This window comes from Coregonus clupeaformis, chromosome 15 (genome assembly GCF_020615455.1).
Source record: "Coregonus clupeaformis isolate EN_2021a chromosome 15, ASM2061545v1, whole genome shotgun sequence".
Taxonomy (NCBI): domain Eukaryota; kingdom Metazoa; phylum Chordata; class Actinopteri; order Salmoniformes; family Salmonidae; genus Coregonus; species Coregonus clupeaformis.
Genome location: NC_059206.1, coordinates 9,571,573 through 9,597,354, shown reverse-complemented (window position 1 = coordinate 9,597,354; position 25,782 = coordinate 9,571,573). Strand labels below are relative to the sequence as shown.

Here is a 25,782-nt window from a genome sequence, read left to right as displayed (position 1 = left end):
AAGGGGTATGAATGCTTTCTGAAGGCAACTGTAAATGGCAGTTAAGAGACTCCCTTATCTTCATTAAGGCTGAAATATTTGCAAGGGGATGATTGAGTGTACCACTTACACTGTACACCATGTAGTTCATCAGTTCATCGATTTTAGTCCTCTTGAACCTGGTCTTTCCACCATTCCTCATGATTTTAGTGTCAGCGCCTACATCAAAACAGTCAACAAACAGAAGGGCAAGGGTCGCATGAGATTATGTCCAAGGCAGCATATTTACAATATTTGCATGACCATCGTCGTCGGTGTATGTCCATTGGTTCCGAAAAGTGTGTGTGTGTGTGTGTGTGTGTTTACCTGCGAAGATGACCAGTCCGTGACACTCATCAGTGTTTCTGATCCTGCATCCTCTCAGCATCATGTTGTCCAGATCCAGAGGGAACCGGTCCTTCCTCCAGCGCATGGTCCCAGTGAACTTATCCAGACGGTTGTTCGGCTCCTCACACACTATCATGGCTGTATGGAGACCAAGGGAACAGTGACCTCACTATCATGGCTGTATGGAGACCAAGGGAACAGTGACCACACTATCATGGCTGTATGGAGACCAAGGGAACAGTGACCACACTATCATGGCTGTATGGAGACCAAGGGAACAGTGACCTCACTATCATGGCTGTATGGAGACCAAGGGAACAGTGACCTCACTATCATGGCTGTATGGAGACCAAGGGAACAGTGACCTCACTATCATGGCTGTATGGGGACCAAGGGAACAGTGACCTCACTATCATGGCTGTATGGAGACCAAGGGAACAGTGACCTCACTATCATGGCTGTATGGGGAAACAAGGGAACAGTGACCACACTATCATGGCTGTAGGGAACAGTGACCACACTATCATGGCTGTATGGAGACCAAGGGAACAGTGACCTCACTATCATGGCTGTATGGAGACCAAGGGAACAGTGACCTCACTATCATGGCTGTATGGAGACCAAGGGAACAGTGACCACACTATCATGGCTGTATGGGGAAACAAGGGAACAGTGACCACACTATCATGGCTGTATGGAGACCAAGGGAACAGTGACCACACTATCATGGCTGTATGGGGAAACAAGGGAACAGTGACCTCACTATCATGGCTGTATGGGGAAACAAGGGAACAGTGACCACACTATCATGTCTGTATGGAGACCAAGGGAACAGTGACCTCACTATCATGGCTGTATGGAGACCAAGGGAACAGTGACCTCACTATCATGGCTGTATGGAGACCAAGGGAACAGTGACCTCACTATCATGGCTGTATGGAGACCAAGGGAACAGTGACCACACTATCATGGCTGTATGGAGACCAAGGGAACAGTGACCACACTATCATGGCTGTATGGAGACCAAGGGAACAGTGACCACACTATCATGGCTGTATGGAGACCAAGGGAACAGTGACCTCACTATCATGGCTGTAGGGAACAGTGACCACACTATCATGGCTGTATGGAGACCAAGGAAACAGTGACCACACTATCATGACCGTATGGAGACCAAGGGAACAGTGACCTCACTATCATGGCTGTATGGAGACCAAGGGAACAGTGACCACACTATCATGGCTGTATGGAGACCAAGGGAACAGTGACCACACTATCATGGCTGTATGGAGACCAAGGGAACAGTGACCACACTATCATGGCTGTATGGAGACCAAGGGAACAGTGACCACACTATCATGGCTGTATGGAGACCAAGGGAACAGTGACCTCACTATCATGGCTGTAGGGAACAGTGACCACACTATCATGGCTGTATGGAGACCAAGGGAACAGTGACCACACTATCATGACCGTATGGAGACCAAGGGAACAGTGACCTCACTATCATGGCTGTATGGAGACCAAGGGAACAGTGACCACACTATCATGGCTGTATGGAGACCAAGGGAACAGTGACCACACTATCATGACTGTATGGAGACCAAGGGAACAGTGACCTCACTATCATGGCTGTAGGGAACAGTGACCACACTATCATGGCTGTATGGAGACCAAGGGAACAGTGACCACACTATCATGGCTGTATGGAGACCAAGGGAACAGTGACCACACTATCATGGCTGTAGGGAACAGTGACCACACTATCATGGCTGTATGGAGACCAAGGGAACAGTGACCACACTATCATGACTGTATGGACACCAAGGGAACAGTGACCACACTATCATGGCTGTATGGAGACCAAGGGAACAGTGACCACAGTATCGTGGCTGTATGGAGACCAAGGGAACGGTGACCACACTATCATGGCTGTATGGAGACCAAGGGAACAGTGACCTCACTATCATGACTGTATGGAGACCAAGGGAACAGTGACCACACTATCATGGCTGTTTGGAGACCAAGGGAACAGTGACCACACTATCATGGCTGTATGGAGACCAAGGGAACAGTGACCACACTATCATGGCTGTATGGAGACCAAGGGAACAGTGACCACACTATCATGGCTGTATGGAGACCAAGGGAACAGTGACCACACTATCATGGCTGTATGGAGACCAAGGGAACAGTGACCTCACTATCATGGCTGTATGGAGACCAAGGGAACAGTGACCACACTATCATGGCTGTATGGAGACCAAGGGAACAGTGACCACACTATCATGGCTGTATGGAGACCAAGGGAACAGTGACCACACTATCATGGCTGTATGGAGACCAAGGGAACAGTGACCACACTATCATGACTGTATGGAGACCAAGGGAACAGTGACCACACTATCATGACTGTAGGGAACAGTGAGCACACTATCATGGCTGTATGGAGACCAAGGGAACAGTGACCACACTATCATGACTGTATGGAGACCAAGGGAACAGTGACCACACTATCATGACTGTAGGGAACAGTGACCACACTATCATGGCTGTATGGAGACCAAGGGAACAGTGACCTCACTATCATGGCTGTATGGAGACCAAGGGAACAGTGACCACACTATCATGGCTGTATGGAGACCAAGGGAACAGTGACCACACTATCATGGCTGTATGGAGACCAAGGGAACAGTGACCTCACTATCATAGAATTAGAATGAGTTTCAACTTGCCATGATCAGGTGTTCCAAGTCCGTTCTAGCCATTCTATTTCTATGCACACACCATCATAGCTGGGGGGTGGTGAAGGAAACCGTGACCAGGCATAGTCTAGCTAGCTGCACAGCCAGACAGGATATCTTTGACATACAATAACTGCCATCCTGGGTGCCCCATAGTTTACGACTGCAACTACATCTGGAAGACACTACAGAGAAAAGTGGACCCACTCTGTCCCTCTCCCACTCTGCCGCTCTCCCACTCTGCCGCTCTCCCACTCTGCCGCTCTCCCACTCTGCCGCTCTCCCACTCTGCCGCTCTCCCACTCGGTCTCTCTCCCACTCGGTCTCTCTCCCACTCGGTCTCTCTCCCACTCGGTCTCTCTCCCACTCGGTCTCTCTCCCACTCGGTCTCTCTCCCACTCGGTCTCTCTCCCACTCGGTCCCTCTCCCACTCGGTCCCTCTCCCACTCGGTCCCTCTCCCACTCGGTCCCTCTCCCACTCGGTCCCTCTCCCACTCGGTCCCTCTCCCACTCGGTCCCTCTCCCACTCGGTCCCTCTCCCCACTCGGTCCCTCTCCCACTCGGTCCCTCTCCCACTCGGTCCCTCTCCCACTCGGTCCCTCTCCCACTCGGTCTCTCTCCCACTCGGTCTCTCTCCCACTCGGTCTCTCTCCCACTCGGTCTCTCTCCCACTCGGTCTCTCTCCCACTCGGTCTCTCTCCCACTCGGTCTCTCTCCCACTCGGTCTCTCTCCCACTCTGTCGCTCTCAGGATTCCACTCTCACCCGTACACGCCCTCTAAAAATCGACTAAGATAATATTGCGATCCTCTACATGTATTTTCCCTAGTCCCAGTACAGCAGTATGTTACCATCATACTGTGCCAGCTGACGCTCCTCCTGCAGTCTCTCGTCTGTCACTTTCAGACCCATCTTGAACTTCAGGTTGGTTTCCCTGCAAAACAATAACGGACATTCATTTTCCAGTGGACTTTTCCAGTATGCAGGGAACATCTATCTTAGTCCCAGATCTGTTCTCTCCTAGTTGGCATGATAGCACATACAGACTGGCACTCAGGCTAGGGAGCATCTGCTAGCCTTTTGATAGTATCGTTTGATTAACAAGGGTTATCAATGTAATCAACAGGGTTAAAACAGACTGACTACAACAAGTCTCAGCAAACCTTTTTTTTTATTTTATTTTTTTTATCTCACTTCAGCTCTCAATTTTTATGTTTACACAAAGGCACCTTCCGTCAATGTAACTTCTCATGTTATCAAGGGGCAGTTATTGACAAACCCATTATGAAATGACAGATTACAAAAAAAGGTTTTAAGACCTGGTCTACGTCCCAAATGGCACCCTATTCCCTATATAGTGCACTACTTTTGACCAGGGCCCATAGGGCTCTATACAGGGCTCTGTTCAAAAGTAGTGCACTATATAGGGAATAGGGTGCCATTTGGGACAGGCAAGCCAATAAATAGACTTTTATTAGAGAACATCTTACCCGTCGAGCTCGGCAGTTTCAACATAGCAAAGACTGTTGGGGTTTGAACTGGACAACAACAGAATGTCGGCCTGAATAAAAAAAAAAAGCAAATGATCAAATTAAAAATGTTGAACTAAATTACAATGGCTGGTTGGTTTCAATTAATCAAATGAATAATACATTAAGAAATGTTAATGCAGAAACTTCAGAATTGTATGAAAGTAGCTTTTTTTTTTTTTTTTTAAATGGAACAGAGTCGAAGAACAAATATATGACATTACCGGGATGTGATCATTTTTCTTCAAACGAACCACATCACCGACATGGATATTCATCCACTTTGACTCTTGAAACCTGGTTTGGAAAAAGTTTGTCATATTTAAATTATTTACGTCATGTTCAAAACATGAAGTTTGTCTTCTTGATGCATAGCAGACAATACAATATACAATGTAAGACATAAAAAAGGTATAATGTTGCACTATGGAGCTGTGGAGATCCAGACCCACAGATATAGAACACAATCCTGTTATAGTTTCTATGTTTATACCATAGACTTAGACAGACAACTCTTCTTTGCATCTGTCCCCTTATGGTGTCAAAAGGTCGGCAGAGCCATTGAGGCCATCTCCATTTTGAAGTAGTCAATTTTTCTTCTTCTTCTACTACTTCTAAGAGTTGGTAAACAAACTGAAAGGGTGCATACTGCCCCCTGGAGTGTGTTGTTTGAACAGGTATACAGCCAAGGATGGCGATTTATTGCCACCTGCAGTTATGGAATGTTTGCACACAAGTGGCGCAGTGGTCTAAGGCGATTTAGTGGCTGGGCCACTAGAGATCCTGGTTCGAATCCAGGCTCTGTCGTAGCCGGCCGCGACCGGGAGACCCATGGGGCAGCGCACAATTGGCCCAGCGTTGTCTGGGGTAGGGGAGGGAATGGCCGGCAGGGATGTAGCTCAGTTGGTAGAGCATGGCATTTGCAACGCCAGGGTTGTGGGTTCGATTCCCACGGGGGGCCAGTATAAAACTGTTTTTTTATAATGTATGCACTAACTGTAAGTCGCTCTGGATAAGAGCGTCTGCTAAATGACTAAAATGTAAAGTATAATTCATTCACTGATCCCTCCTGATGACCTGGATGGAATTATGTGATTCTTCCTTACCCCATAGGAAGTCACACCTAGTTGACTACTTCAAAATGGTGTAAGCCCTCAATGGCGCTGCCGGGTCATTTCCAAGTACATCTCTATCCATCTCTATGGGTCATTGTCCTCATTACCTGCCATCCAAGAGGACTTCACACTTCCTGTTATTGATCTCCTTGTCCATCCTGTGGCGGGCCTGTTGGAGAGGAAGGGAAAACATCAGCCAGGGTTCAGCGCTAGATTAAAGGACCACAATGATCTCTTCACAACAAATAGAGTGTACTGCATATGATATCAATGAAGAAACAGGCCTTTTTCTTAGATGCAGGTGGTGCGTAAATAATAATAATAATTATTATTATTATTTTTGCTAATATATTATTTTTCAAAAAATAATAACAGGTGGGAAAATAATGATGTTAAACATTTGTAAATTACTTTTCACAATGCAAATTGTTTAATAAACATCCATCTGTAATAATAGGTATTTAATCTGTTACATTCACTGAGAACATTAATTCAAAATAAACCGCTAAGTTATTTTATGTTAAAAGAATTCCGCGACTCTGTGAAAGGTGGTCCTCGAGATCTTTTGATGTTGATTTGGTGGTCCCCGGAAAGGAAAAGGTTGGGAACTAAAGATCTAGGAGGACACCGTGGTTGATTGGTTGGGAACTAAAGATCTAGGAGGACACCGTGGTTGATTGGTTGGGAACTAAAGATCTAGGAGGACACCGTGGTTGATTGGTTGGGAACTAAAGATCTAGAGGACACCATGGTTGATTGGTTGGGAACTAAAGATCTAGAGGACACCATGGTTGATTGGTTGGGAACTAAAGATCTAGAGGACACCGTGGTTGACTGAGAAAAACAGAGACAGGGCGGCGGCCATGTTCAGATTCTCCACTCTTTTCTTAAAGTGATGCTTACACAAATCCATGCTTTTAAATCCCTGACTGGGGAAGGTTTACAAATGCACACTTTGGGAGAAAGGTGGAGAATTGATTTGGCCAGCGAGAAGAGGATGAGTCACGCACCAGATCGTCCACCAGGTCTTTGATGGCTGTGATTCCCAACACCAGGACTAAAGGCACTAATGTGGTGTACCAAGGCAACGTGGTGATCTCAGGAATAATCTGGTGAGAGGGAAATAACAACAAGAGTGCATTATTAATATCAGTGTATGTTACTTTAATCATTCAATCTAACGTCTAATCCAATCTGGTGATCTCAGGAATAATCTGATATACATATTAAAAGGAAATAAAAACATTGTTAGAAATTACGATCACAGAAACTATTACTTCATCATTCAATCAAACATGTTCAGAGGTTTCAAGGCAGCAGTGACCAGATGATGGGGGAAGAAAGGAAAGGGGAACCATTTATATTCTATTGTTACATCTGGACCTGTGGACCAGGCGCCAGGATAAAGTGACTGAGGGGGCAGTTGAAATCGGTGAGGGGGCTACATTTTGTGAGGAGGGGGGGGGTTCTTGCATTGGAATTATATTGAATTCTGCTTATATAAATCACGCTATGCCACAATAAACAGAGTTTGAATGCAGAGACGCCGAGATCATCGAGTGCTTTTGAAATCTGTAGCCTGTCTCTGCTGCGCTGTATCAGCACAATGGACAACGCCCTACAGCTAGGCCGTTTTGGTAATGAATATAGGCTACAAGATACATACATACATACATACATACATACATACATACATACATACATACATACATACATACATACATACATACATACATACATACATACATACATACATACATACATACATACATACATACATACATACATACATACATACATACATACATACATACATACATACATACATACATACATACATACATACATACATACATACATACATACATACATACATACATACATACATACATACATACATACATACATACATACATACATACATACATACATACATACATACATACATACATACATACATACATACATACATACATACATACATACATACATACATACATACATACATACATACATACATACATACATACATACATACATACATACATACATACATACATACATACATACATACATACATACATACATACATACATACATACATACATACATACATACATACATACATACATACATACATACATACATACATACATACATACATACATACATACATACATACATACATACATACATACATACATACAGTGCATTCGGAAAGTATTCAGACCCCTTGACTTTTTCCCACATTTTGTTACGTTACAGCCTTATTCTAATATGGATTAAATAAATAAAAATCATCAATCTACACACAATACCCCATAATGACAAAGCAAAAAACGTGTTGGGGAATTTTATTGACATTTATTAAAACAAAAAAACAGAAACACCTCATTTACATAAGTATTCAGACCCTTTGCTATGAGACTCGAAATTGAGCTCAGGTGCATCCTGTTTCCATTGATCATCCTGACCTCATCGCTTGGTTTTTGCTCTGACATGCACTGTCAGCTGTGGGACCTTATATAGACTGGTGTGTGCCTTTCCAAATCATGTCCAATCAATTGAATTTACTACAGGTGGACTCCAATCAAGTTGTACAAACATCTCAAGGATGAGTGGCGCAGTGATCTAAGGCACTGCATCGCAGTGCTAGCTGTGCCACTAGAGATCCTGGTTCGAATCCAGGCTCTGTCGTAGCCGGCCGCGACCGGGAGACCCATGGGGCGGCGCACAATTGGCCCAGCGTCGTCCAGGGTAGGGGAGAGAATGGCCGGCAGGGATGTAGCTCAGTTGGTAGAGCATGGCGTTTGCAACGCCAGGATTGTGGGTTCGATTCCCACGGGGGGGGGCCAGTATGAAAAAAAAGAAATGTATGCACTCACTAACTTTAAGTCGCCCTGGATAAGAGCGTCTGCTAAATGACGTAAATGTAATGATCAATGGAAACAGGATGCACCTGAGCTCAGTTTCGAGTCTCATAGCAAAAGGGTCTGAATACTTACATAAATAAGGTATTTCTGTTTTTATTTCTAATAAATGTATTGTGTGTAGATTTATGTATTTAATTCATTTTAGAAACAAGCTGTAACGTAACAGAATGAGCAAAAAAAGGGAAGGAGTCCGAATAAATTCCGAATGCGCCGTATTTTGAATTATTTTATTTAGACAGGAGTAGTTACATAATTAAGTTTACTTTAGGGGGAGCCAGCATCCCAACACTGTGCTCCTGCCAACTTTCCTTTCTAATTTGCAAGAGGCTGAAACCAGAGATCTGTATATAATGACAAGATGCTCCACCCTAACAACGCAAGTCGTTGTCCCAAAGGCGGGAACAAAGGCGACAAGCTCAGGTCTGCATATTATTGCCCACAGAAACACATTGGGCTTATTCAGGACAGATTTTGGCGAGAGTGAACCCGCTCGCTTCGCCTCTTCCTCTCTGCTGAAACTAGCGAGCGAAACAGCGCCCCTCTGTCTTTACTATGTGTAGGCCATGTATCTGATGCCGTCTGGCCAGAAATAGTATGACATGCCATACTCCTTTTTTGTCCAGACAGCATCAGATACATGGTCTACACATACAAAGACAGAGGGGCGCTGTTCCGCTCGCTCGGATGAGTCTTTCTGTCGGCGCACGTCTCGGTCAAATAAAATTATAAATATTTAAATATTTGATTTGGATGGTGAAGGAGGTACGGCGGGGTGGGCCCCGCCCGGGTGGGCCCCGCCCCCGCCCATAACGACGGCCCTGCCAATATGTAGCTATAACCAGGGGGCATCATTTGGGTTCTTGCATTGGAATTATATTGAATTCTGATAATATCACGCTATACCATAATAAACATAGAAGTTCAAAAAATGCTTTTCACCAAGAATTGACAGGTTCAATGGCACGAAATTTCGCTGCGCTCTACCAGCACAATGGACAGCCCAACACACTAAAGCAAGATTTTGATAAAAAACCAACCAGCTACATTGTTTCAATCTTTACAGTTTCAAAAGAGTTGCAGCTTCCTTGATGCTCTGTGGAACTTCCCTGAGTAATCGATCATTCCATTCTCCCCGAAATCATATTGTAAGATTCCCCTAAAATGCCAGTTGGATTAGTTGAGCTTTCCTCAGGCGTAGCATGCTTCTTCTGTGCTGACTGAACACGTTTGTCAAAGTGGAAAATGAGTTCTCACATGTAGCTGTCGACGCCCCCAAAAGTCAGTCCATGTTTCAGTGCAGTAAGCACGATCGGCACAGCGGAGAGAGGACCAGAGAATTGTTGCAGGATATCAAGTGGGTTCCATTTCTCCTCATTGGAGCCAGATTTCAGCCTGCAAAAACTGCCGAATGACACTAAACTCAGCTTCCACCCAAAATCTGTTTTGCTTAGATGTTTCCCCCTTTTCACATGTAGAAGAAAGTCATGTCTCTCTGGGTCAAGGCCACACAGGTCATCCACCAGATGTTTGCTGCGTTTGCTGAATCGTTCAGACATTTCACCAATGACAGCATCCAACAGTCTTTTACACTCAGTAGCTTCTCCTCTGTCCTACTGTACTGTCCACCACGTATAGCTGAAGATGTGTACTTACATAACGTTGTTGTTTGCTTGGGGCCAATGCACTGTGCCCAAATGACTTCGAACTCGCACCTGTTTTTTCCCCACTTTTTATGGGAACCCAAAAGGAGTCATGCCTAACCGCCCTAGTGGCTTTCCATAGCCCCACGACACACACACACACACACACACACACACACACACACACACACACACACAGCGGCTCTGTCCATTGTGCTGACACAGAGCAGCGGAGATACAGATTATTTTTGCGCCAACCTGTCACTCAATTTGTACTTTTTTTGCTCTTTTTTTTTTAAATATACGGACATAAAACTAAAACAGTAGGAGTTTAGGTTTGAACTGAGGCCCTTTAAGCCCCTTCATTGAGCCGGGCCCAGGTTTGAACTGAGGCCCTTTAAGCCCCTTCATTGAGCCGGGCCCAGGTTTGAACTGAGGCCCTTTAAGCCCCTTCATTGAGCCGGGCCCAGGTTTGAACTGAGGCCCTTTAAGCCCCTTCATTGAGCCGGGCCCAGGTTTGAACTGAGGCCCTTTAAGCCCCTTCATTGAGCCGGGCCCAGGTTTGAACTGAGGCCCTTTAAGCCCCTTCATTGAGCCGGGCCCAGATTTGAACTGAGGCCCTTTAAGCCCCTTCATTGAGCCGGGCCCAGGTTTCTGCTGTCCAATAGGGCTTCATCACTCACTGCTCAGGCCAGGGTCCTGTATGTTGTATAACAACAAGTCAGTATTTACATCACATTTTAAAAATCTATGTACATTTATTTCAACTGCTCGGGTCACAATAAAACCAGCCACTCTCTCTCTCCTTCCTTCCATAGTGTAGCATAAAAACTGGGATTTCTGACAAAAAGACTCTTTGCTAAAAGTGGAACCAGACGTTCTACCACTGAAGACTGTTGTAATCGGTGAGTAAGCGGCGTTGGACGTAACACAGCGGTCTTTAGCAGACTTACCTGTAAGATGAGCAGGACCAGAAAGTAAAGGTTGGCAGCTCGTTTGAACTGCTCGAACAGATTCAGTGGGATGAATGTCAAGGCGTTGTATTTGTACGTCTTGATTCCATTCCCCTGCAAACAATACAAGAAGGACAGGTACACAAACATGGTTAAACAAGGCAACAGTAAACATGAATGATGCAGCGCCCACCCCTCCCCAACTGGGCCAGTTGAGATATCGCATGTGACTAACACATTTCAGTTATCATGTATGACCACAGATTATACATTATATTGACCAGACAATCTAGTGGCCGCTCTGACAATTAAAAAAAAAAAGTCTTCAAAAATGGAAGGCAGTTAGCCTGGGTACCGGTTTCTTAAGCTAATCCACTCCATGCAATGTGCCAAATGGCATGGCATGACATTTAGCAATGACAAGGAATGGCAAAGAGTGAAACCACACCCTCAGAGTTTCTGTATCTCTCTCTCTCTCTCTCTTCCTCCCTATTTCTCACGACACCCTACGAGTCTCTCTCAGTCAAACTAAATGGAACTTCCAGTGCTGCTGGTAGGCGGAGGGTAATTTGCATAAACAAACTGCAGCCACAGCACTGAGAAAAAGGAGGCAAATTACTCAACAAAACAAATGTGTTCACTCCAGTCCCAAATGGCACCCTATTCCCTATTTAGTGCACTACTTTTGACCAGGGCACATAGGGCTCTATATATGGGGAATAGGGTGCCATCTGGGACTTACCCTGCGTCTAGAACACTGAAGTTATAGGTTAGGAGTGGGACTAAGTGTAAGACTTTCAACTAGACTATTCTATTGGAGTTAACGTGATGCTAAAGTACTGGTCAATGACTTTAAGAGTATTGTCTTTACCCAGGGGTAAGTAAGTGAAAACAGCAGCAAGGCTAAGTACCATTAAGGATAAGAGTGGTCTTAGAAGTGGTGCTTAAAAAGAGACAGTGTGAGATTCTGGCAATTATGTATTTTTTCTACTTACCCAGAGTCAGATGAACTCGTGGATACAATCTACCATGTCTCTGTGTGCGTCAGACTAAACTCTCTGACGATCGACGCTTGGGAACCCAATACTATTTTAAAATGGTGACTAATAGTGATTAAAAGAATATTAAATAATAAATTAAATCGATAGTTACATATCAGGATATTATTTGACGATATCACACAACATTATTTTCGCACTTAGTCGGCTGTACTTGCGCCAAAACTCCAGTATTTTTCCTTCATAGCTTGTTCTACATCTTTTTTTTTCTTCTTTTTAATAGTGAGCCAACATGTTGTTTTCAGCCTTTTATTTCCATGACTAATCAAAACTCATTCTCTCGTGGCCCTCTCGTCCCTCTGCAGCAGACACATGATGAGCAATATGTTTGGAACATCGAATCGCAATATCGAATCACAATACACATAGAATCGTGAGAATCGCAATACATAAATGGTATCGGCACCGAAGTATGGTGATAACATCGTAACGTCCCAGCCCGTTAAAAAGTAGCCTCACTAAAAAGTAAATGAACTGAAAAGAAAAAAAAGAGTTAGTTGGATCACCACAGAAAGAGGACCAACCACAGACTAACCACGAGTCCTGTCCTGGCACAGTCTGCCAGTCACTGATAAATACCTTGTTACTGTATTTTAAGGAGCTGTACTAAAAGAACCTTCACTTTGAACAAGGTCCAGGCAGTACAGGCGTTGGCCAACCTATGACAGACGTATCAGCACAGTGAAGAGGAAGTAAAAAATAAAATAAAATAAAAAAAAGAGAAAAAAAGTGTCCTCACGGTGTGTGATGCACTCTATCCGATACGGCATCAACAATGACGACAACGGAATGGTATAGTGTATGACGAAATCCAAAAGGATGAAAGCTTGACGTTAAAACAACGCCTTGTGTTGAGCCATTGCATATATACACATTTTATTTAGCCTGTCCACACTGTAAAACAACCAAAGCACATGACAGGGCTGGGTTTCTGCCTCAGTCTCTTACCTTTAAAGCGACGTTGCCCTGCCTACCAGCACCTGTCATTACTCCTGCACAACCTGCGGTTGTCAGTAAATATTTAGCAAAAAATAAAAAGCTGAGAGGAAGGTTGTGTTCATTAGGCAATAAGAAACAATTGTTTTCCGTTGGCCTAATGTCTGACACGATCCATGTCTGAACCAGCAGTTACGGGTGGAATAATGATATTTCTATGGGTGGAATAATGATATTTCTATGGGTGGAACAATTATATTTCTATGGGTGGAACTGAGAGAGAGGATACTTACTGAGTACTTGCTCTTCTTGAGACACAAAAGGTATTTTTGTTGAAACTCTGGCAGGTTACAGAAGGCTCTGTCATTTGCTTTGACTTCCCAACCAGACTCTGGAAACAGACGAACAGACAGTCAGTGGGAATATGCTTGAATGGTGAAACTGGTACATTTCCAAATGAATCAAAGAGGTGGCGTCACAAGTATTAAGGGTGTTTTCTCAGATTGTCTAATGGAAGAGGTGTGTGTGTGTGTGTGTGTGTGTGTGTGTGCAGCTCTTCTCTAGTGTCTGCTCCCAGTCTCTCACCGGCGCTCTTGGGCTCTTCAGCCTGTGGCCCCCCTGGGGGCCTCTCTTCGTCTGAGCCGGGGTCCAACTCATCATCCGTCTCGTCGTCACTGTACGGCATGACCTCATCGTCAGGGCCCAGTGACCCCTGGGAGTCTGATCGCTCCCGACTCATGATAACGCGACGTCTGGAGGTCGCTCACTGGGGGGGAGATAATTTCACTTTAACAGTCTTTGCAAAAACAGAAACTCATGTGTTGTGGAATTGTGGTGGTCTCTCAAAAGAGAGAATCTCATGTCATATGGATTTGGTCAACGAAGGAGTAGGACTAACCATCAATGTTATCTAGAAGCATCAGCTGTCAGCCATATAGCCAATAACAGTCATTGTCAGTTAATTTGTGAACTCAAAGTAGCCGGCTATCTCAGAAAATGCAGGCCTCCTGGGCTTTTCACGCACAACAGTGTCTAGGGTTTTACCAAGAATGGTCGAACAAAAAAGAGCGGAGCGCACAACTCGTCGGTCCTTGTCACAGATGGGCTTTTGCAGCAGACGACCACACCGGGTTTCACTCCTATCAGCTAAAAACAAGACGAAGCGGCTCCAGTGGGCACGCCATCACCAACACTGGACAACTGAGTGGAAGAACATGGACCCATCCTGCCTGGTGTCAACGGTACAGGCTGGTGGCATAAATTTGTGGGGAATGTTTTTTTCGTGGCACACGTTAGGTCCCTTGATACCAATTGAGCAACGTTACCATGCTCCGAAAAATGCGGGCTGTTCTGGAGGCTAGGGGCGGTCCAACCCGGTTAGCCTTTCGGCACCAAGGTCTTTTAGTCTCTTGGCTCTAGATGAGGAGGAGGCAGGTAGCTTAGTTGTTAAGAGCGTTGTGCCAGTAACCGAAAGGTCGCTGGTTCTAATCCCCGAACCGACTAGGTGAAAAATCTGTCGATGTGCCCTTGAGCAAGGCACTTAACCCTAATTGCTCCTGTAAGTCGCTCTGGATAAGAGCGTCTGCTAAATGACTAATTATTATTATTATTATTATTATAGGAGTTATTTCGTGTTGCCCGGCCCAGGGCTTAAACCAGCAACCTTCCAGCTGCTGGTCTGCCTCTACAACCTATGTTTCTCAATCCTGGTCCTGGGGACCCAAAGGGGTACACATTATTTTTTTGGGTCCTAACACTACACAGCTGATTCAAATGATCAATGTATCAAGCTTTGATGATTTAAATCAGATGTGCAGTGCTAAGGATCATGAAACACTGCTCTATGGCTCGACTACTACAGAACCAATGAAGGAGTGCGGTGCCATGACTACAAAAGGTTCAAGCCCAGGACGACACAAAAATGGATATGGAACTGAACTGGCAGCTGGAAGGCTCCCATTTACCATCTCCTGCCATTGTGCCCTTGAGCAAGGCACTTAACCCCCCCACAATTGCTCTCCACCCAGGGGTGCGGCACTGCATGGTGTTGGGAGAAGCAGAACACACATTTCAGAACTAACAAATGGACAATAAAGTATCTATTCTCGCCATTTTCTTGTCACAAGGTGACTCGGCACATCTCTACAGCCACACCACTGTTGCCTCTATTGCACAAGTATTCTTTGTATTGTCCTACACTGCCATTACTGTCTGTATGGCTACTATTTCATTGTGCCATGTAAACTATCCTGTATCTTCAGAACAAAATCAACTGAGTTGATTAATTACTATGCCTACTTAAATACTCGACACTGTGAAATACTACTGTCTCTATTATATTGCCTACTTTGAGTATTAATTGAGAAGGACTTGTTTATTTTGAAAGATTGTGATATTCAGCCCGTGGCCAGCCCCTGTGTCTATCACAGTGCCATCCGTTTTGTCACCAAAGCCCCATATACTACCCACCACTGTGACCTGTACGCTCTCGTTGGCTGGCCCTCACTACATATTCGTCGCCAAACCCACTGGCTCCAGGTCATCTATAAATCACTGCTAGGCAAATCCCCGCCTTATCTTAGCTCATTGGTCCCCATAGCAACACCCACCCGTAGTATGCGCTCCAGCAGGTATATCTCACTGGTCATCCCCAAAGCCAACACCTCCTTTGGCCGCCATTCCTTCCAGTTCTCTGCTGCCAATGACTGGAACGAACTGCAAACATCTCTGAAGCTGGAGACTCTTATCTCCCTCACTAACTTTAAGCATCAGTTGTCAGAGCAGCTTACCGATCACTGCACCTGTACACAGCCCATCTGTAATTAGCCCATCCAACTACCTCATCCCCATATTGTTATTTATTTTGCTCATTTGCACCCCAGTATCTCTATTTGCACATCTTTCATTCCAGTGTTAATATTAAATTGTAATTATTTTGCACTATAGCCTATGTATTGCCTTACCTCCATAACTTGCTACATTTGCACACACTGTATATATATTTTCTGTTGTATTTTTTTACTTTGTTTTGTTTACCCCATATGTAACTCTGTGTTGTTGTTTTTATCGCACTGCTTTGCTTTATCTTGGCCAGGTCGCAGTTGGAAATGAGAACTTGTTCTCAACTGGCTTACCTGGTTAAATAAAGGTGAAATAAAAGAATAAAATAATACAAAATATTGTGAGACTAATATATCGTATTCCAACGTTTACTTTGCCAACAAATGAGAGAGCTGAAATGAGAGAGCTGAAATGAGAGAGCTGAAATGAGAGCGCTGAAATGAGAACGCTGAAATAATACCTTTGAATTTGAGAGGGATTAAATGGAACGCTAAACTGAAATCTGGACACTGACAGGCCTATAACATCAAGGATGAAGATAATTATTATCAGAAACATGGATTTTAGTTTGGCAACTGAACATGTTGGCAAGGGGAGAAAATGTAGGCTACAGCGTTTAGAGCTATTGTGTTCCCTCTCTGGTCCCGTCCAGAGGAGCAACACTGACAGAAAAAGCTTTACAGATCATTTAAGATGTTAATTTTTGTACCTATTTATTTATAATGTATTAGCTACCATGTATTAGTCTTCTAGGGCAACAATTTATGACTGAAGAGAAGCTGCAAGCCTAGGCCTCTTTGACTAGACAAATTGACTGCATCAAATTTCTAACATTATAAGCTGATAAATATACAAATTTGGCTTAAACATTTATTTTTTCCTACAATGCTGTTTAAAAAAAAAAAAAGTAATACAAGAAGGCTTCTATGGAGGCTTCAGTGTCCGCTGCACACCTCCCCCCGTATGGCCTGTTGCTTCTCGCCACAATTCAAGCCAAGTAGCCCACTTCCTCTGAAGTGTCTGGCTGGCTAGCTCCGCCTCCATACACCGACTGGGCCACGTGTCACCCTGCTTTTCCGTCTTTATAAGCACACTTCAGTTTACTTTTCTGCCTTTGACATGTTGAGTTCTCTGGGGCAGCTAGCTATCCGGATGTAGAATGGTGCCGCATTCTAAATGAATTTGTAATTGTTTACGTTCCAAAAAAAGGGTCTATAGGTGTGTCTGTGACGGCCAATACAGCACAGCTTGGACCGCTGCTCGTCCAATCAGCATCCAGGACCCAAACAACCAGTTTTATAGTTAGTTCTTAAAAGTCCTGTGAGATTATAGTTTATAATTTAACACTGTATGGGGCAATTATTTGCAGCTCTTGAATTAAAAAATAAATTAAGAATAAACCCAACATTTTACACGAGCCCATTAGAAAAACATTCACAACACAGATCTGCTCAAAAGCCACTAACTTGATGACCAGAATCATCATCAAACTGGTCCGTTTTAACTGGGGTTTTAGACTACGAGGTTAACTCACCTTACGAGATAAATGACCGTCCTGTGTGTCTGATAGGCTTCTACACCAGATAATGACCATCTAGGACCATCCTGTGATTTGAGAGAGAACAAGTTCCTGAATACAAAAAAGACAACCCAGAATGCTCTTGTGGAGAGGAGACATTGAGCAACGTATCCTAGGCCTTGAAACGTGGCTGATGTAGTGTAGGTCAACAACTGTGTTAAGGGGCTGTGTCCACAACACTATGTTATGCTCTAATGCATGACACATCTAAGGTGACATTCAAGTGTTTGAGTTTGTGACTTTGTGTACAGTAGTGTGATAACATTATGAGTGTTGTGATCCAGTTTGTTTACCAAACGCCTGCCTAAGACTTTAAAGTCTATATGTAAACATTTGACAAGCAAATATGTGCAGTGGCGGACTTAACATTAGGCAGGAGAGGCAATCGCCTCAGGCCTCACATCAAAAGGGGCCTCATGAGCTGGGCATAAAAAATAAAAAAATACTAGTAAGCTTTTTTTTTTTTTTATATAATTTCTCATCTTGAATATGGGGTGGTTTCCTGGACACAGATTAAACCTAGTCTTGGATTAAAAAGGCATGCTCAATGGAGATCCTCCACTGAAATAGTTTTTTTTAGTTCAGGACTTAAATCTGTATCAGGGAAACCGTCCTCAAATGTAAAACATGAAGTTTGGATGGCATTACATTTACATTTTAGTCATTTAGCAGACGCTCTTATCCAGAGCGACTTACAGGAGCAATTAGGGTTAAGTGCCTTGCTCAAGGGCACATGGACAGATTTTTCACCTAGTCGGCTCGGGGATTAGAACCAGCGACCTTTTCGTTTACTGGCACAACGCTCTTAACCACTAAGCTACCTGCCGCCTGGTATCCATTCCAGCACGTCCAACAGAGTGCAGTCACTGTCCTCCTCCTCCGCTCTACACATGGGGTGTCTCCAGTCTCATTCAACACCTGATTTACTTAACAAAAACGCACATCTCAATAGATGGTCCAGGTATGTCATGACATCGCACAAGTGGGGGGGGGGCGGAGCTTTCCTCTTTTGTTCTCTATTGCTCCTCAAGCAAGGGGGAAGCCGATGACATCACAAATTCCCATTAGACCAATTCATTAAAAAACGCCCTACTCCTGAAAGCTTGCAGTTGTGTCAAAAAAAAAAAATTACTATTTTGCCAAAAATATATTTTGTTTAGCCTTTAGTGGGTGTACTTTACTGTATTTATATTTGGGATATCACCTTTCAACAGAAAAATCACTGGAGGATGTCTTTAGGTGTTGCGGGGTCTGGCAAACAGGTTTTAGCATCTTGCCAGAGGCACTGCCATAGATGGGTCAGCTGACAACATCACGCTTCAATGGGGCCGAAGTCTGTGTTGTTGTGATTCTGGATGGCTACCAACAATGACAAGAAACTGCCATGTGGAGAATCTTAAGTGACTCGTTTCAGCTAGTTTCATCTTTCTTCTTGATACCATGTCTTGTTTTGAGGTGTTTTGACTGGTTTCATGTCCATTCTATTATGGCTAAACCTTTCTAATGATGTATTTTAGAGACGAGTGGTCATTGTGCAACTGTTTTGATGTTTTCAATAAACATCGGAGAAGAAATATAGTTGACATGTTGTCAACAATCTAAGCCAACCCCGGTCTGTTTCGGCCCATAGTTGCGCATGAGTCGGTTTTGTTGCTTAACAACCAACCTGTCTATAGCAACAACACGGAAGAGGGGGAAGAGGGACAACAGGCATTCAGAACACCTTTCAAAAAGGTGCCACACATACCTGCCTGCCTCACTGCCTGGCTTGTAACCTGAGACCAGGGATTCACAAAGGCTTTCCACCCCATCTCAATATTTATTATAGCCTGACTGTCCTTCTCCCAATGCTCCCCTGAGGTGAATAGGGGTGTGGCGAGGCCGGCGGGAGAAATAGACTGCAGAGTTTTTAGCCACCGACTGAACCCAAAAATCAGCTGTTAACTAGGCTGACCCTAATAAGAAACACACTGCTCTCTACCTACCAACTGACCCCAAATCAGCTGTTAACTAGGCTGACCCTAATAACAAAAACACACTGCTCTCTACCTACCAACTGACCCCAAATCAGCTGTTAACTAGGCTGACCCTAATAAGAAACACACTGCTCCCTACCTACCAACTGACATCAAATCAGCTCATCCACTGCTGGGAGACTCACAGCAGGCTCCCCATCAGGATCAGTGTATTAACTACTGTAACAGTCAATGACTGTCTGGCTCAATGGGGGGGGGGGAATCAGATCATATATTTCTGAAGCATCCAGAAGAGTGACTTGAACTAGCGTGTGCCACTTTGGATATTGTAATGAAATATCCAAAACAAAACGATGCAAATGATAGATGAGCCATGTGAACAGTTTGATGCAAAGTCATATTAGGTCCATCCAGCATATGATCATAACTGCAATACTGTGGATGGCTTTCTGCTATGGAGAAAAACAACAACAACCTGACATCCATCTGACTTGGCAGCAGCTAGTTGGGGATCCCAATAAAATACTACCCGCACTATGACAATAGAAAGTAGCCTGGTATCAGTCTGACACCAGGCTATAAAAGCAGCTATAAAAGGGAAATAGAGGGATAAAGAAAGGATCAGTGAGACAAAAAGTATCTTCAAGCAACAACAACAAAAACTTGAGTTCACAACATTTGCCTTTACAAGTCAGGGATTCAAATCTTGCCTTTTTTGGCACCCTTTCAAGGGACATTTATTTCCATAAGGAACAAATCCTACACGTCACTGCCTGAGGACAAGCGAGGCATCTACAATGCTAGTTGAGGACACTCAATTACATAGTGTAGCATACTTTATATACACCAAATGGCACCATATTCCCTATATAGTGCACTACTTTCGACCAGAGCTCTATACAAATCAATTACATTGACAGTATAGAAGAGTCAGTACACAGACATCAGAAGACAAGAGTGACACGGTGAAAGAAGAGGGAAGGTCATAAGGTCGCAGGTAACACTTAAGAGTTACACCTAAATACACGTCTGTCACCTTGTCTTCATCAGGGTTTCAACCAGTGTGTGTGTGTGTGTGTGTTTTAACCAGGTGTGCTCCTATTCCTGTCAACCATGTAAACCCAACATCCTGCTTGGGAAAGCCACCACCGGGGCGGCATTCACAAAGTCAACCAACCCATGTGGAACACATTCATGGAAGTGCATCGACTCTCAGGCAGCCGATTATATTGTCAGTGTTCCAAAAACGGCCAGTCCATCACATGTAATATCATCCCCGTTTATCAGAGGTAGACTAATCCGTGTTGAACATAGACCAATGAGGTGGAGATGCCTGAAACTGGACCGTGAGTCACGGGGGAACAAGGTGGAGACTGACACATTGCAGACAGACAGATTGTATTTATATATTAAGTGCTGAGAAAAAAATAATAGATTTTAATTTAGGATATCTGTTCCCAAATATTCCCACGCATAATTAGAGAGGCATATGTGATCGTATCCCAATGTAATAATCAAGGTTTTAACTGATTCCGTCAAAAACGATATCTTTTTGGGATTCTTGCGGTCAATTTGCATTGTACAAATTATTTATAACTATGTTCCGGCCCCCCGACCAGCCGCTCAAGGTAAATAAATAAAGATAAAGAAAAATGGTCCCACGGCTGAATGTAATTGGGGACCCTTGGGCTACACAGTGATCACTGTGTCACTCTGTCTTAAGCCTTGTTCACATTGGCAGTTTGATGTGACTCATATCCTATTTTTTTGCATTTCAGATTCAAATCTGTTCTTTTTCCTGCAGTCTGAACAGCCAAAAAGCACATGGAATCTGACATTTCAAGCCACATTTCAAACCACCTTCATAGGTGGTTTGAAAGCAGATTCAAATCTGATTCCTGGCCATGCAGCTTGTCTGAACGGTCAAATCTGATTTAATTACCCTTGAGTAGATATTTGGCATATATTTTTGCTTGCTAGCTACTCTGTTGACAGTTTGACAATAACATGTGGTAGCTAACTAGCTTGGTAATTGTTTACAAATAAATTAGTGAATGTTCTAGGTAAACAGCTACCTAGCTAGCTAGTTGACTGCCGTGGCTAGCCAAAAAGGACTCGTTTTTAAAGTAGGATCATCTTATCCTTTGAGGCATTAAAAGTGTTCTTACACTATGTAGTCCCGTGTAGCTCAGTTGGTAGAGCATGGCGTTTGCAGCGCCAGGGCTGTGGGTTCGTTTCCCACGGGGGACCAGTATGAAAAAAAAAATATGTATGCACTCACTCTGGATAAGAGCGTCTGCTAAATGACGTAAATGTAAATGTAATGATTTTGAACATTCAAATCAACTGGGAAACATCCAGGGGCCCCTCAGGGGTGCGTGCTCAGTCCCCTCCTGTACTCCCTGTTCACCCATGACTGCATGGCCAGGCACGACTCCAACACCATCATTAAGTTTGCCGACGACACAACAGTGATAGGCCTGATCACCGACAACGATGAGACAGCCTATAGGGAGGAGGTCAGAGACCTGGCCGTGTGGTGCCAGGATAACAACCTCTCCCTCAACGTGACCAAGACAAAGGAGATGATTGTGGACTACAGGAAAAAAAAGAGGACTGAGCACGCCCCCATTCTCATCGACGGGGCTGTAGTGGAACAGGTTGAGAGCTTCAAGTTCCTTGGTGTCCACATCACCAACGAACTATCATGGTCCAAACACACCAAGACAGTCATGAAGAGGGAACGACAAAGCCTATTCCCCCTCAGGAGACTGAAAAGATTTGGCATGGGTCCTCAGATCCTCAAATAATTCTACAGCTGCACCATCGAGAGCACCCTGACTGGTTGCATCACCGCCTGGTATGGCAACTGCTTGGCCTCCGACCGCAAGGCACTACAGAGGGTAGTGCGTACGGCCCAGTACATCACTGGGGCCAAGCTTCCTGCCATCCAGGACCTCTATACCAGGCGGAGTCAGAGGAAGGCCCTCAAAATTGTCAAAGACTCCAGCCACCCTAGTCATAGACTGTTCTCTCTGCTACCGCACGGCAAGCGGTACCGGAGTGCCAAGTCTAGGTCCAAAAGACTTCTCAACAGCTTCTACCCCCAAGCCATAAGACTCCTAAACAGCTAATCATGGCTACCCGGACTATTTGCACTGCCCCCCCACCCCATCTTTTTACGCTGCTGCTACTCTGTTAATTATTTATGCATAGTCACTTTAACTCTACCCACATGTACATATTACTTCAACTACCCCAACTAGCCAGTGCCCCTGCACATTGACTCTGCACCGGTACCCCCCTGTATATATAGCCTCCCTACTGTTATTTTATTTTACTTCTGCTCTTTTTTTCCTCAACACTTTTTTGTTTTTATTTTTGCACTGTTGGTTAAGGGCTGTAAGTAAGCATTTCACTAATGTCTGCACCTGTTGTATTCGGCGCATGTGGCCAATAAAATTTGATTTGATTTGTTGTCACCTTAGCTTGCGACATAACTTCTGAGTGACAGGAAGCACAAGCAACACCAACCAGCCTACATCACAGTGGTGTGTCAATGTTGTATTATGTGTTTGGACCCCAGGAAGAGTAGCTTCTGCCTTGGCAGCAGCTAATAGGGATCCCTAATAAAATACAAACCCGTCATAACTATGACAACTAGCGTAGCCATGTCAGCAAATGACTGCTGTCTGGTCACACACACAAATCTGATTGTCACTTGCTGTTTGGACAGTCAGTGTTCTAAAACTGATTAGAAACACATTTGAGCATTAAAGCTGCAATGTGTAACTTTTTGTGCAACCTGACCAAATTCACATAGAAATGTGAGTTATAGAGCTGTCATTCTCATTGAAAGCAGGTCTAAGAAGCGGTAGATCTGTTCTATGTCCACTATTTCTATGCTTCCCATTCTTAAGTTAAGTTTTTGGAGTCTTTAATATTATTGAACAGTTATGTAAAGATATTTCACAGCGGTTTAGATGGTACAATTTTTTTATTTTTTATTTTTTTTATTTCACCTTTATTTAACCAGGTAAGCCAGTTGAGAACAAGTTCTCATTTACAACTGCGACCTGGCCAAGATAAAGCAAAGCAGTGCGATAAAAACAACAACACAGAGTTACATATGGGGTAAAAAAACAAAGTCAAAAAATACAACAGAAAATATATATACAGTGTGTGCAAATGTAGCAAGTTATGGAGGCAAGGCAATAAATAGGCTATAGTGCAAAATAATTACAATTGATTCTCTACATTATCTTTGCTTGTTTCTTCACAAACTAAAATTAGGCATATTATTAGAATTTTAGCAACCAGGAAATGGCGGACCGATTTCTGCATAGTGCACCTTTAACGCCTGCAGTGTGAACAAGGCTTAAGACTGCCTAAACTCAAGCATATTGGTCAAGCCCACTCGGTCCTCCTGTGGAGAGTGTGTTTTGTGCTATCTCAGACAAAACGAGTGAGACTCTTCCCCACCCGAAAGCAATCTAGATTGTGTTGGAAACACTACTTCAGTCTCCAGGAAGAGACTATCAAGACTGCTACTACTTAGTTTCAGTATCCCATTGAGGGAATTATAATGACTTGTTTTCAAACAATCAAAGTGTAAAATAAAGAAAGTTGGAAAAGAAGTAAAAGTTCTACACAACTAAGTAACACAGATAAATATCTGTAAACCTCTGGAATTCTCATACTGGACTGGTATTATCATATTGGACTGTTTGTCCAATTTGTAATAAACATGATTGTTTTAGATTTGATACATAAGATAGGTTTAATTAGGGCTGAATTCAATCCCTATTGTCGTTATACTGCGCTTGAAATGTAAAAAGGTAGACTAATTCCCGATTGAGCCGTCATATGCAGCGTTTAACATGAACGCATTCTCCGCGTACATTGCTTTGAATTTTAACTCACGCTGTAACGATTAAATTAAAACGATAGATTGAGTTAGATTGTCGGATCTTTGCACAAAATCGACATATGACTCGATTCAATTTTAGATTGAGATCATGACAGTAGGGAGGAAAGGACAACGTGTGAACATTACTACGGTCTACTCTGTGTGCAAAATCCTTGAGAAATTAATACATTTTGCGGCAAAATCCTTGAAAAATTAATACATTTTGCGGCAGATAAAACTACTCACCAGTAGGCTATTCCTTGTATGTCTATAATGTCTCCCCGAACGGTCGTCTAGTTTCTGGTTACTGTACCATGTTTGCTCTGTCCTTGCGACAAACCGTGTAGGCTAGTTTCTGTTCACTCCCCTCACCTGCGTAATGGCTACCTACCTACCTACCTTACCTGAAACTTGACAAACTGGTTTGACAGGATGAGTTTTGAAAACAAGTCAAAAAACGCCTGCGGTTTCTTTAAAACAAACGACCATAAAAGCTTTTTTTTATGTCATCTCGCAACACGTTTAGGAGCTGAAATTAAATATATCCTACCCCACTACCCACCCTGTTGACTGATACGCACGTGACCAAAAAGGTAAAGGTGTAATCCCATTCATAATCAAACGTAATGAATCAGTTGCATAAACTGCTTTATATTCATAAATAAAAGCCTACGTAAAGACAACTCAGAATGAAATTAGCTATATTACTGTATAAACAGTTTTATTGTAAAGTTTTCCTATTATATATATATATTTTTTAATGTAAATGTCATGCTCTTATACAGTGGGGGAAAAAAGTATTTAGTCAGCCACCAATTGTGCAAGTTCTCCCACTTAAAAAGATGAGAGAGGCCTGTAATTTTCATCATAGGTACACGTCAACTATTTTTTTCCAGAAAATCACATTGTAGGATTTTTAACGAATTTATTTGCAAATTATGGTGGAAAATAAGTATTTGGTCACCTACAAACAAGCAAGATTTCTGGCTCTCACAGACCTGTAACTTCTTCTTTAAGAGGCTCCTCTGTCCTCCACTCGTTACCTGTATTAATGGCACCTGTTTGAACTTGTTATCAGTATAAAAGACACCTGTCCACAACCTCAAACAGTCACACTCCAAACTCCACTATGGCCAAGACCAAAGAGCTGTCAAAGGACACCAGAAACAAAATTGTAGACCTGCACCAGGCTGGGAAGACTGAA

The 25,782-nt window shown here is 43.5% G+C and overlaps 1 protein-coding gene across 1 annotated transcript in view; it reads right to left on the bottom strand.

The window, feature by feature from the left end:
• Window positions 1-25,059, bottom strand: part of LOC121581915 (phospholipid-transporting ATPase IC-like) — a 43,811-nt gene extending 18,752 nt beyond the window's left edge. Inside the window, exons 1-11 of the mRNA XM_041897318.2 lie at window positions 24,825-25,059; window positions 13,859-14,039; window positions 13,567-13,664; window positions 11,280-11,393; window positions 6,764-6,862; window positions 5,861-5,922; window positions 4,863-4,935; window positions 4,600-4,670; window positions 3,961-4,043; window positions 346-504; window positions 110-198 (exon numbers count right to left, since the gene is read on the bottom strand). Coding sequence (XP_041753252.2) covers window positions 110-198; window positions 346-504; window positions 3,961-4,043; window positions 4,600-4,670; window positions 4,863-4,935; window positions 5,861-5,922; window positions 6,764-6,862; window positions 11,280-11,393; window positions 13,567-13,664; window positions 13,859-14,012 — 1,002 coding nt within the window. The 5' untranslated portion in view covers window positions 14,013-14,039; window positions 24,825-25,059. The remainder of the gene's footprint in view (window positions 1-109; window positions 199-345; window positions 505-3,960; window positions 4,044-4,599; window positions 4,671-4,862; window positions 4,936-5,860; window positions 5,923-6,763; window positions 6,863-11,279; window positions 11,394-13,566; window positions 13,665-13,858; window positions 14,040-24,824) is intronic.
• Between the last annotated feature and the right edge of the window lie 723 nt (window positions 25,060-25,782).